General features: G+C 46.0%; 1 protein-coding gene across 5 annotated transcripts in view; it reads right to left on the bottom strand.

Moving 5' to 3' along the window:
- The window catches only part of FLNA (filamin A), an 88,490-nt gene that overhangs the window by 38,790 nt on the left and 36,876 nt on the right, over positions 1–12,824 (bottom strand). For all 5 annotated transcript variants that reach the window (XM_026676207.2, XM_026676209.2, XM_026676208.2 and 2 more), the window contains exons 16-25: positions 11,970–12,093; positions 10,215–10,375; positions 10,022–10,112; positions 9,108–9,277; positions 8,654–8,771; positions 6,629–6,891; positions 5,054–5,651; positions 3,310–3,483; positions 2,390–2,552; positions 1,370–1,530 (exon numbers count right to left, since the gene is read on the bottom strand). In XM_026676207.2, the coding sequence (XP_026531992.2) occupies positions 1,370–1,530; positions 2,390–2,552; positions 3,310–3,483; positions 5,054–5,651; positions 6,629–6,891; positions 8,654–8,771; positions 9,108–9,277; positions 10,022–10,112; positions 10,215–10,375; positions 11,970–12,093 (2,023 nt within the window). The remainder of the gene's footprint in view (positions 1–1,369; positions 1,531–2,389; positions 2,553–3,309; positions 3,484–5,053; positions 5,652–6,628; positions 6,892–8,653; positions 8,772–9,107; positions 9,278–10,021; positions 10,113–10,214; positions 10,376–11,969; positions 12,094–12,824) is intronic.

Below are 12,824 nucleotides of genomic sequence, written 5' to 3'. Positions count from 1 at the left end.
AATGAGTTTTAAAAATATTTTTCATTGCTTACCATTAAGCGTAAAATATGTTGTAAATAAAATGAGAACACAGGAAACGTTCTCTTCTCAATACAGCTGATCTCTCTCTCTCTCTCTCTCTCTCTCTCTCTCACACACACACACACACACACACACCAAAACCCGGACACTGAAAAGGCTGCCAAGGAACAGTATATTCAATGCCTTCTCTTTAATCAAGAAACAAGGAATTCCTTAGAATCTTTTTTTTTTCCCCAAGTGGCCCTCTTTAAAAAAAAAAAAATGGAGGTAACACTTTCATTCAAAAAGTCTTCCAGTATCTGGAGTCGCTCAGACATATTGAAGTGAGGCAGGAGAGTAAGTGAAATTTGAAATGATCCAGCTACCGTTTTCTTCCCCTCCCGCCCGAAGGCCATTATCTCCACGTCAAAACGAACGAGGGGAGGCAAAGAAGCCAAACACGCTAAAAGGATCTCTTTATTTTCCTACACAAGGTCACACCTACTTTTCCGCATTCAAAGGACAACCTCTCCTCACCACCACCACACACACACACACACCCCAATACCCGCAAACAATGTTCTGGGCATTAATCACCATTGCTACATTAACCTGGTAAATTTATACCCTGCCTCCCCCAGTGTTGCTTTGGCGGCAGGATTTCACACAGCGGGCGCTCGCTCGCTCTCTTCTCCGCTCTCCCACCGTTCGCACATGTTGGAAGCACCGTAAAACCTGATAACCCACCCGGGGCTCCCCATCCTTAACCTACAGCCGCCCGCACATGCAAAACCTGCGTGCAAAAAGAAAAAAAGAAAAAGAAAAGTACGCCGCACGTGAGGATCTTGAATCCTCTCCTCCCCCACACCGCTAAGGAAGGAAGAGGGGAAAGGTTGTGCAGCGCGTGGCGAGTGACACCCACCACACACACACACACACACACACACACCGCTCCCCCAGCCTCCCTCCCGGCTGCAACTCAAGCTCGAAGTGGGAGTCGGAGTCCTCCGGCGTATAAGGCGACCCCCCACTTGGAGGCATGTTTTCAGGGCAAAAAGTCGTCTTATACGCCGGCAAATACGGTACTCAAATACTGTTAGCGTATCATCCTATAAAAACACAACCCACTCTTCTATTTTGGAATCATTTCCCCAACCTAGGCCGATCATAGCCTAAAAACCTGCCAAGTTAGTGACTATGCCGAGTTGTTAATAGCATTTAAGCTGTGTTGCACTCATGTCCCAGATAGAATCCCTGTTGGAAGTCTTGAGGGATTACCGCCACCAAGCCAGTTCAATTACCAAATTCTAACTTCTAATAAGCACTGCCATCACCAGCTTATTATCACTATATCCAGCTCAATTCATACCCGGCACTTGGTGGCCACCGTACGTGACGTTAAGGTTGTAGGTGCCAGGCTCATAGGGGATGTACTCCACAGAACAGCTGCCGTCTTTGTTGTCGGTGCAGGACATTTTTGCTTCAGAGGGACCTTCAACTGCTAGGCCCAGGCCACCAGTACCAGCACCCCTGTAGCAGAAAGAAGGAACAATTGGGTCGTGCATTCCAAAGAGGCCCCTGAGCTTTGAACCAAGCCTTCTACTATGGGGAATTACAGCTGCTATGAGAGAAAGAGAGGGAAAAAGAATATAAAAGTTTCAACAATTCAGTAAGACTACATCAGTCTGGAGGGACGGGCAGCCCCAACTTTCTATGTTCCGATTTGAAGCCAACGTATTTGTAAAGTTTACAGAATCAGAAATCATGGACACATGTAGGATGTAATTGTATCTTACTTGGATTTCATCTATATAGCCCTGCACTTCTGTTTAAAGCTCTAACATCTACTTAGGGCTACCCGTAATGGCTTTATTACTTGTCTTCTCAGCAACGGTATGCACTCCAGGGCCTTCCCAAACCCACCACAAGTTTGCATTTTAGCCTAAAACGCTTTGCAATAATCTCAGGGAGAAGCATCAGAGTAAGTGGTTGAAGAGTGTACAATCTGAATTCCAGCACCATATGGAATGCCCCAAAGCTTTTGGTATGGTTCCCGGAGCAAATGCAAAAACTGATGCCAAACTAATTTTTTTAGTGTGATTACAGGGGGAAGTTTTGCAAATCGCAAAATACAGGAGGGAAGCGATGGTGCTATCTCTGTACTTGACTAATTTGACCCCCTCAGTGCCTGCCTTTCCTCCCTCCACCCCCCCACCCCAGCAACATTCCAACATGAAAGGCTAGATGCAACGAAAAATATATATTCTTGATCAACTTTTAATATATGCCTTTTTGAAAGGCGGGTAAAAGTAGCCAGCCAATACTAAAAGCTATTCCTGTTCATTCCTCCTTTTCAAATACGGCTGCATTCTCTCTTTCTAATTTTTACCTCGTCTCCACTGTGAACTTATTGGGCTTGTTAGTAGTCCCACTTTGGATGCCAGGCCCATGCACTCTAACCCTTGCAGGGTTACATCCTTCAGTTACCGGTACACGGAAAGGGCTACTTGGTACAGGGCTGCCATCATAGGTCACATCAACTGAGTGGACACCTAAAGGGAGACAAGAAATGTCACATGGAAGGTAATGCTCCTAAGCACTTTGGAAGGTGAAACAACTGGATGCACTTCTTCATCTAACGCAAACACACCCTATGTTGGCTCTTTGAGGTAGTCCAAGCAAGGAGGCTGTAAGGATTAATACTACCTTTATTCTAGGATTTCAATAACAGTATCTTGCAAGTCTGAAAGTACCTTTTTCCTCTTTTATTCCCGAAAACTAGGGGGGGGCGGGATTTTTCCCTTTTGAAATATTCTCTCTGCCTCCACTTCAGACTCAAGATTCTATTTATAAGCCTCTTGTCTGGGCTGTGATTCTTCCTCCTGTCTCCCAAAATTTTCCTACATACTTTTGCATCCTCTTATCTTCTTAAAAAAAAAAAAAAAAAAAAAAGAATCAGGTTTGCAGGGCCAGTGGACCAAAAATCTCAGAAGAACTACAGTGGAACCTTGGGTTGCAAACGTTCCTGTTTGGGACCAAATCGGGTGGCGAACAAAAATTCCACCCAATTTTTGAATCGGGTCATGAAAGATTCTCTTTCCGCACCAATTTCCCCTTTGGCACCATTTTTTTTTTACTGCAGGCATGCACAGCCGGTCTTGCTTCTGGACAAGACCAAATCGGGTCGCGACTGGAGTCCGAGAATGGATTACGGTCGTGACCCGAAGCTCCACTGTAGTTCCTTCTGCCCCAACCCATGTCAACCAGGACCTCTCCAATACTCTTATATATCTCTTTCCCTTAACTCACCATCTTCATAGGGTGTGTACTCCACGTTGTAGGTACCATTGCCGTTGTCACGCACGTAGCTCTCTGTAAGGTTTCCTGAAGGGTTGGATACTCTGGTTTTGATGTGAGGGCCTCCGGACTTAGTCAAGGCTCGGGCATCCACATTGAACTCTGTTGTGGCTTCACGGAATACACCTGGCGAGAACATCAGCAGCATCAATAAGGCAGGCCTTAGACCAGGGCTGTCAAACACCCGGCCTGCAGGCCGGATGCATCACACACTGGCCACGCCCACACCCGGTTTAGCGAAGGGGGGAAAGTCCCGATTCGTCACATGACTCCGGTGTGACAACTTGAGTTTGACATCCCTGCTTTAGACTTTCCAGTCTGCCTGCCCAAACTTCCACCTCAGTTGCATCTGATTTATGAACATTGTGGATCCCCTGTGACATCAGTACCGCTAGGTAAGCTATTTGAAGTTAGTACTGGTGGATCCAAACTGAAACTGAGAAGGTCATCCTCAGCCTGTTCTATTTATCATTAAACAAAACCATTATTAATCATCATTGCCCTGCAGCTGAGAGTCAGTTTGGTATAGTAGTTAAAGGGACCAGGTTAAAAACTGGGAGACTCTAAATTGTTGTCCCGTATTAGGCATGCAGTGAACTGGGTGACCTTGGGCCAATCCCTCTCTCTCAGCCCTAGGAATCAGGCAAGGGCAGACCACTTCCAAAAATCTTTCCTTGAAAACTGCAGGGACTAGTCTAGGCAGTTTCCAGCAGTCAAGACCTACTTGGAAGGAATAACAACAACAACAACAATAATAATATAATGCTGGCAGCAACCCGTATCAATCATTTGCACCAGTCACTAGTATTTGTGATACATTTTAAATGTTCAGTTGACTGAGTTTCATGTTTAATGAATAAAAGATAATAATAGTAATAATAATGAAAAATAATCCTGCAGCCAGGAAACATCCAAGGATAGAGGGTTCCCACACACAGACAGCTTTCATCCTCATATGCCAACTTTTCAGTACATTCTCAAGTCCTCTTATAATAAAGCCCAAGGCTTATTTAACAGCACTTGCCAACACCCTGGGTAACTAGCAACAAGCACAGATACATTATGCATTTTCGTTCCTCCTCTATATGGATGTGAATAGATTTTAGGAAAACAGCTAAAGTTCCCCGATACCCTTCTCTATGCATGCAAGAAACAGAATTAGTCCCCCAATAAACAGAGGCAGAAAATGTAGGTGGGGCTCAAGCATTTGCTGTTGTAGGTAGTCCTTAATTAACTAAACACTCAGCAACAATCCAAACTTACAATGACATGGGAACAAGCAGTATTTACAACTGGTCCTCTAAGTTCTGCCCGTGGCACTATTCCCAGAGTCATGTAATTGTGGTCCAGGTGCTCAGCAACTGGCTTGCCATTAGGACATTGCAACATCCCATGGTCATGTGGTCACCATTTGTGACCTTCACTGCCAGCATCTCATAACAGTCAGTGGGGAAGCCGATAGGAAATAGTAAACAGTGACCATCACTAAGTAACATGGTCATGAATGTTGCCCTTTGGGATCACACACCTTAGCGATGGAAATTCCAGCCCCAATTGTTGCCGTTAACCTGTATTCTGCAGCCACAGAAAGTCAGGAGCACATTCATGAGATTCTCTATTTCTGGTCTCAACCTATGGACAACAACTCAGTATCCGAGTCCCAGTGCTTTGGATTATCCCCCCCTGCCATCCTTACCTTTGCCTTCCACTCCAGGACCATAGACTTTAACGCCAGAGGTATCCACCGCTGGTTCCACGTTGAGCTTGCTGGGGAAGTTGGGCACAGGCTGCCCCCCGTATTTAATGGTGATGGTGTAGATACCAGGGCAGAGTGGGATGTAAGTGATGGTGTAAGTGCCATCGCCATTGTCCCGCACGTGGACTTCGGCCTGCGTGCCACTTTCAGAGATGATCTCGATAGTGAGCTCGGCGCTCCCAGCACTGGAGCAGTCCACGCTGAACTCTCCTGCCTGCCCCACAGTGGCATGCTCCAGGCCTGGTCCAGAGCACTTCACTTTGGATGGATCGAAGCCAGGCACCACTTGGGCTTTGAAAGGAGAGCCTGGCACATGGGTGTCCGCAAAGAGGATGTTGATGTTGTACTCCCCTGGTTCCGTGGGCAAGTAGGAGACGGAACAAGTGCCATCTCCATTGTCCAGGCATTCTATTTTGGCCTCGCAGGGGCCTTCCACGGTTAGGCCAAGGCCTCCGTTCCCAGCTCCCTTGGTATCAATGGTAAAAGGAGCAGGAATGCCAGCCAAGCCACCCTTCAAGCCTGGTCCATAGGCCTTCACCTGGGGGGGGGGGTAGGATGGGAAAGAGAAGGTAATTGACTAAATTCATAAGCAAAATCTTCTTCAAAAGCCCCCACAAAACGTATTGTGCTGTATCCCCCTTCCAAAGACAATCCTTTGTTGTGGTACTACAACCAGAGAGAGATAAATGTTTTATTATTTATAATTAATTTGTATACATAAACCCGAGCCGTGACATTTTGTAGGTTGTTGGCCCACTAGCTGCAGTAATTTATTTATTTAAAACATTTATATAACCATCCATTTTGTATCAAATTCTGGGCAGCATCTCTCCCCACTCACCGTGCTGGCTGGGATTACTATGAGCTGTAATGAAGGGACACACATTTCTCACATCTGAAGGAGGTCATAGTAGTGAGTAGGGGAAAATACAGTGCACCGAGTCTCTAAGTCTCCATCTACTCTCCAGACCAGGTTTATTGGCTAAGGAATTCTGGGAGTTGAAGTCCACAAGTCTTAAAGTTGCCAAGGTTGGAGACCCCTGCTCCAGACTACATTTTGAGTCACTACTTCTTAAATAGCTAAATATCAAAGGGAGGTTCTGAAGACAAAATTTTCTTATCTAGAAATTAAGCCTGTAGAAATCCATGACACCTGTTTGTCAATTGACCCAGCATTTCCCCTCACACACAGTTGAGATTCAAGCACTGGCTGAACCTCCAAAGGCTCATTTATCACATTACAGCTGCCTCTCCAATATGTGAGCTACTCCCACACAGAACTAGACACACGTTTACTCGTCTGAATCCCCTTGCCTTACCTAGGAATGGCTCCTGGCAATAAACAGGGTGCGATCCCTCGACACTGAGGATCGTATTCCTTAACTAGAATTCTCTTGGCTGAATTAGGGCAAGACCGTACAATCTAATTTAGCAGAACAGGAGTGCTTTAAAAGGAGAAGGAGAGAATGGACAGCATTTTCCAAGGCACCCATGGGAGAAATGGGACTCTTTTACCTTGGATGGATTGGTGGGAGGTACTGCCTCCACAGGGAAGGGACTGCCCGGGACAGGGACTCCATCATAGGTGACATCCACTTCATAGGGTCCTTCTTCTCGTGGAATGAACTTCACCACACTGTTGTCCGAGCTCAAGCCTGGCTCTACCTTGCAGGGCACAGGCTTACTGGATGGGCCTGTGATTTTGGCAGCCACCTTGCCTTGGCCTCCGGCACCTTTGGATTTAACGGTGAACTCCTGGTCTTTGCCTACTTCCACTTCTGCAAGAACCAAGTGCACATCTATGAAGATCCAATCTGGAACTGACAGGACATCTTTTGCCCCATTTCCCCCACAACAAAAGAGAGCATTCCACCCACAAATCTCCTATCATTTCAAATGCTTTGCCAAGACATCTGAGGTGACCCATTTTTCCCCTGGGTAGTCATTTAGATATGCCACTATTATACCAAGGCATGGGGAAGGTGACTGTACTTTGCAGCTGGAGTTAAGCTGAGGGGAGAGAATGATATTGTTGGCATGACTAATATTTCCTGGAAAAAAAACCCAACAAGGCAGCCTTGGAGTGCTTCCAGCCATTTTACCCTGGCAAATGTCCAGGATGGGAAAAGTTTTATTCAGGGACCACTAGGGAGGTTTCTAAAGACACGCCTGTTCTTTTAAGTATGTTTTCCATCACCCCATGGAACACTGGAATTATAGCTCAGGGAGGGGATGGGCTGGAAACTGTAATCAATGTATATGAGGATATAGTTTTGCTTTGGGCTAGGAGTTGTCCCAATTCAAACTTACATTGATAGTGAACAAACCAAGAAGGAGGCAAACTGTTTGGATATACAGTCATGTTGCACAATAGAGTTCCCCAACCTTTCCGGAATTTATGGCCCAGGGGTGGGGAGGAAGGAAAGAGGATGGTTCTGGGCGAGCAGCAAGGACACGAGCACACAGCTTCATTTGTGCGAGCGGCTGGCATGCATGCCACTTGTGCAAATGCATGCATGCATGCATGCTGCTTGCGCAAATGGGGATGTGCATGCACACGTTCGCCTGCCACTTCCACGGCCTGGTTTTGAACAGCTCAAAAACCGGTAGTGGACCATGGACAGGGGATTGGGGACCCCTGCTGTACATGCATGTACAAACACAGTGTAACAGGTGGAAGGTGAAGAGATAATAATGGAACTTGATGCTGCCCATTATCACAATTGTGTAATCAATTCACCCATGCAATTCAACACTGTATCAAATATGTTTTAAGAGATGGTTCCCAACTCTGGATTGGTCAGGAGCAAGGAGTTGGATGGCTAGGATGAAAATCACCATCACGGTTCAGGATAAATCTGATGGAAACTGACAGATGAGAGGTGTATGTACAAGAGAAATAGTTGAGCTAAACATGTTGGCCACAATTTTGTGTAATATAATTTGGCCTTGAGAATCTCAAGCTTTCACTGATGGCAAAACCCCAAGGACGATTGGGCAGAACTGCACCTTTTATTTAAGCCCTAAATACACTAGGTTCTATTTTGTCATTTGAAGCATGTCCTGTGCAAACTTCCCAGAGGCCACCTGGTCCTGACAGAAAGCTGGAACAGGCAGACTTTCTGGGTCCAGTCCCAAAAGACAACTGTTAGCAGATGCTAGTCAGCTGTGCACACTGGCTTTTCATTGCACTCTCCATTCAGGCATGGTCTAAAAATGGATGTGGAACCCAAATCCCTCCAGATGTTATGAGCTGCAATTTTCATCCATGCTGTATAGGCAACAGAATTAGACGGTCTGAAAAGTCATTTTGTTTGTCCTTTTTTAAAAAAAGAGACAACAAATATCCAGCTTCTACAGCAGCTAAAAAAAATACGTTAGCCAAATGCAGGAATAACATTTCCAGAAGTTGAGAGATGCTCAATAAATAAACAAATACATCACAGCAATCACAGATTGGTGCTTTGTGTTAACTCAGCACCTTTCCCTGTGATCAGGAGGCAAAAGCAAGCAAAGAATCGAAGCTTCTGGGATACATACTGTCTCCAAGCCCAGATATCTTGATCTTGCTGAGATCCAGGGTGGGAGCTACTCCCACGTTGAAAGGACTTTTGGGGATGTGGTCTCCCCCATATGTTACATTTACTCCAAGGTTACCCTGAAATACAAGAGGTACATTTATCACAAGTGTTGTGTATAGGCACCCTAGCCAGACATTCATTCTTCCCCTTCTATGGGACCCGCATCCTTCCTACCGACTTCCCATCTAGACTCTTCCCAAAAGTCACTTCCCCAACAGTCACTTTTTTAAGGAAACAAGGGGGTAAGGCTGCCAAGTCCCACCCTTCCTGGCTGACCAGCAAGATTTCAGTCAAAAGCCTTGCTTTCTCTAAGATGGTAAATCTGTACGAAGCCTCTAGTAGTTTGCTATTTAACAAGACACCACGTTTCAGAGGTATCTCAAAAAAACCACCCTCTCCTTCTCATAACTCACCTGCTGCACAGGGGTATATCTGACAGTATAGGTGTTATCGTGGTGATCAATTATTTCAGAGTCTCTTACGGCGTCTCCCTTGGCTGGGCCCGTGAATTGCACATCCAGCTTGGCCTTGCCAGCGGGCTTGGTGTTAACCGTGAAGTGAGTTGGCTTCCCCATCTCCACACCTGAGGAAGCAGGAGAAACTTTCAGAAGGGCAGGCAAACTTTCCAGGCTGGTAAGCGTGCTCTCTGCTCTATTGATTTTGGCACCAAGAACTTCCATGGGGTAGAATGCAGCTTATTTTTCCCAGGCCCTTTGGGCGGTTGTGTTATATTGCAAGTTGATTTTAAGCTCGCAAGATTAAAATTCGTTCTAAAACTGGCATCCGCCCACTTTGACCCATTTTAATATTGCAGTTGGGTTGCACTAATGGCTGCATGAGAACCTCAGGAAGCTCACCCAAGCACAGACAAGGAAAGTATGCATGCATCTTAAAAAGCTTGTCCGGGACATTGCTGTGTAATAGAAATAGCACTTACGACTTATATACCACTTTATAGTGCTTTCCAGCCCTCTCTAAGTGGTTTACAGAGTCAGCCTATTGCCCCCAACAATCTGGGTCCTCATTTTACCCACCTGGGAAGGATGGAAGGCTGAGTCAACCTTGAGCCTGGTGGGATTTGATCTGCCAAATTGCAGGCCGCTGGCTGTCAGCAGAAGTAGTTTGCAGTACTGCACTTTAATCACTGAGCCGCTGAGGCTCTTAATGCCAATATTTACAAAGCCCTTTGTTTTTATCCACATTCAATAGGATTTGAGTTCTGCTCCTTCTTCAAGTTGCTGGATTAGGAGTTCCAGACACAACTTCTAAGCTCTCGGCTCCTATGTGTAATGTATAACCTCTCTTGCAAAGCATATCCCCAACTCACCAGTCCTGTTGAGGCCGGGACCTTCAGCTTTGACTTTGCTGGCATCATGGGAGGGTTCCACTTTGATTCTGATGGGGCTGGTGGGGGTGGCCTAGAAATCAAGAGGAAGCAGGTGAAAACGAGAGCAATCACCAGGCGACTCTCTCGCACACTCCCCCAATTTTGCAGTGGTCCCTCTAAGAAATGGCCTCACCTGGTCAGCAAACAGCACCATGATTGTGTAGCTTCCAGCACCCCGGGGGGTATACTTGACTGTGAAGGTGTCATTATCATTCCGAATGATGTCGAAATCGATGTCCGCTTCAGCTGGACCCACCACGCCAGGGGCACACTTGATGCCAATGCTCACGTCACCTTTAAGAAGGGACAAGTCAGCGAGAGGCATCTAAACGCACGATTAAAAACCTGCTCCTGCAATTGTGACTCAAATCCCAAATCCCGAAAGTGGGCCAAGATGTACTCGTATAGTGCAGCCCCTGAAGTCTATCGACCTCCAGCTTCCATCTTTCACTCTACAGCAGGAGTATCAAACACAAGGCCCGTGGGCCGAATCTGACCCGCAATGTGGTCAGATCCGGCCCATTGGGCTGTCCTGGAAAATGTAAAGAGCCGGCCCGCCTCATTTTGGCCTGGTCAACCCAATGCAAACATTGGGCCAGCGTGGCTTCGGCCTGGTCTACCCAATATGAAGAGGAAATATGCCATCAGTTTGGGGAGTGGCCACGCCCACCCACTCAACCATGCCCATTTAGTGGCGTCAAGCTTGCCACACCCACCCAGTCAGCCACACCCACCCGGCTCCCCCAAGGTCAAACACAGTCCTCAATGAAATTGAGTTTGGCACCCCTGTTCTAAAGGTTTAGTTGAGGAGGATCATTTCTCCAATGGGCAATTCTGATCTTTCTGGTATAGCCACAATGGTAAAATAAAGGCAAAGATGCAGGGCATCGATCCATGCAATGAAGTGTCCATAAAATTCAGGATACTTTTTATAATCTACCTCTAATCTAAGATCTAGGGCATGGGAAAGCAAGGCCAGAATGGCTTCTCTTGGTTGCTAATTCTTTTCTGTAACTTGTTCAAGGACACACAGTACAGTACCAACAGAGCAGTGCAATGATGGCATTATGCCAAGCTATTGGGGAGGAAGTTTAGTCACCGTCTGCCACAGAATACAAGTCAGGCCTGCTCTATCTCTGTAGTCCACTGCACTTACAAATTAGCAGGGAGAAAGGACAAGCATTTTCCAGCCATGGGTTGCTTGTCTATTTGGAAATTGTGCTATGGGATTAAATCCCATTATAAATCCCATGTCTGGCCATGGTGGCTTGGAGCTGATGGGAGCTACATCTTGCAACATCTGAAGCAGCACAACTTTCTCTCTCCCCCTCTTTACTTTCATCACCACTTTTGGGAGATGCCTAACCATGGGAGGGAGGGAAAAGCTAATTCAAGGGATTCCAAAGACTGCAACCTTCTCAACACAAACAAGGCGATGGACAGCAGCGGTGAGGATACAAAAGGCTTCAGAAGCGGAGAAGCCAGTCTAAATGAAAAGGCTAGAAAGATTGTACAGCCTTGTCTTTTGTTCCCCTTGGCTGCCAGAAGGAGAAAGGGAGGGGGATCAGGAAACAAAAGTCATTTTTTACGTGCTGCCCTTCAGCATTAAGTGCTTCTTAGAGCAATTTACAACACAAGCATTTATTCTTGGTTTCCTAATTAAGAATGAGCCTGAAATGTCCCCTCCTCCCCCAACCCTTAATCAGACCAAGGTTGGTGTACTTCAGAAGACTAGCTTCTCAGAGCGAACTCTGGGTCTCGCTTACTATGGACTGGAAGGTGGGGTGGAGTGGGCTGGGGACGGGGGTGGCCCACTCCTCCTCTTCCTCCATTCCAGCAATGCCAGACATTCCAAGGCACCAAGGATAGGAAGGGCTCAACAACTCACCCTGCCCGGCTTCTGTGCAATCCACTGTAAAATAGGTCGGTTCATGAGCCTTTAAGCCAGTCTTCGCCACTCCAGGACCATACACTTTCACTTTGTTGGGATGGCTGCCAGCTCCAATATTGACCTATAGAGACAGACATAAGGATGCAAAATTCTGTCTTTGAACTTGGGGCTGGAGAGATGGGAGAAGGTAAGTGCTCTGCCCAAAACTGGAAAATGTTATCTTAGAAAAGTTCCCGGAGTCAACACAACAAGAAGGTAACTTCTTTAGTGCTGGTGTTTGGGGATCTGTCTTAAACGTCTGAAGAGGGTGAATGTGCAGGCCATCAATAGGGGAAAAAAAAAGGAAGGAAGGAAGGCGATCTAACAGGAGTCTAGCCATGCTGAAGCCAAAACAGATTGGTTCACAAGGGAAAACTGCTTTCTATTCCGTGCCCAAAGTCCACTGCATTGGTTGGTTATATTACATCTAAGTAATTGCAATGGCTTACAACTGGAACATTTAAAAAATAGAAACGGAAGGATTATTTTGACTATTTGAACTAATGCAACCCAGGCCAAAACTGAAAAAATATATATCACCAAATGGTTCAAAGGACAGACTCTGCAAAAAAGCAAAAAAAAAAAAGAAAAAAAGAGTACATCAGCTCATGCAAGAAAATCCACAAAGTGATTATAAACAATGACCCAACAATATTGCCAAAACGATTCACTGGAATATCCATTAAAAATGTGCACCCCTAATGAAAAAATGGTGGGCATATAGAAAAGGTAGTTGAAAATGTACTGGTTAAAATATTGTGAGATTTTGGAATACAAACTGATCAAGTCCTGGCGCATAACACACCAGACTTA

This window comes from Notechis scutatus, chromosome 2 (genome assembly GCF_049901735.1).
Source record: "Notechis scutatus isolate UNSWTSFEM ecotype Mainland chromosome 2, rNotScu1.2, whole genome shotgun sequence".
Classification (NCBI taxonomy): domain Eukaryota; kingdom Metazoa; phylum Chordata; class Lepidosauria; order Squamata; family Elapidae; genus Notechis; species Notechis scutatus.
This window is presented reverse-complemented; position numbering and strand designations above follow the sequence as displayed.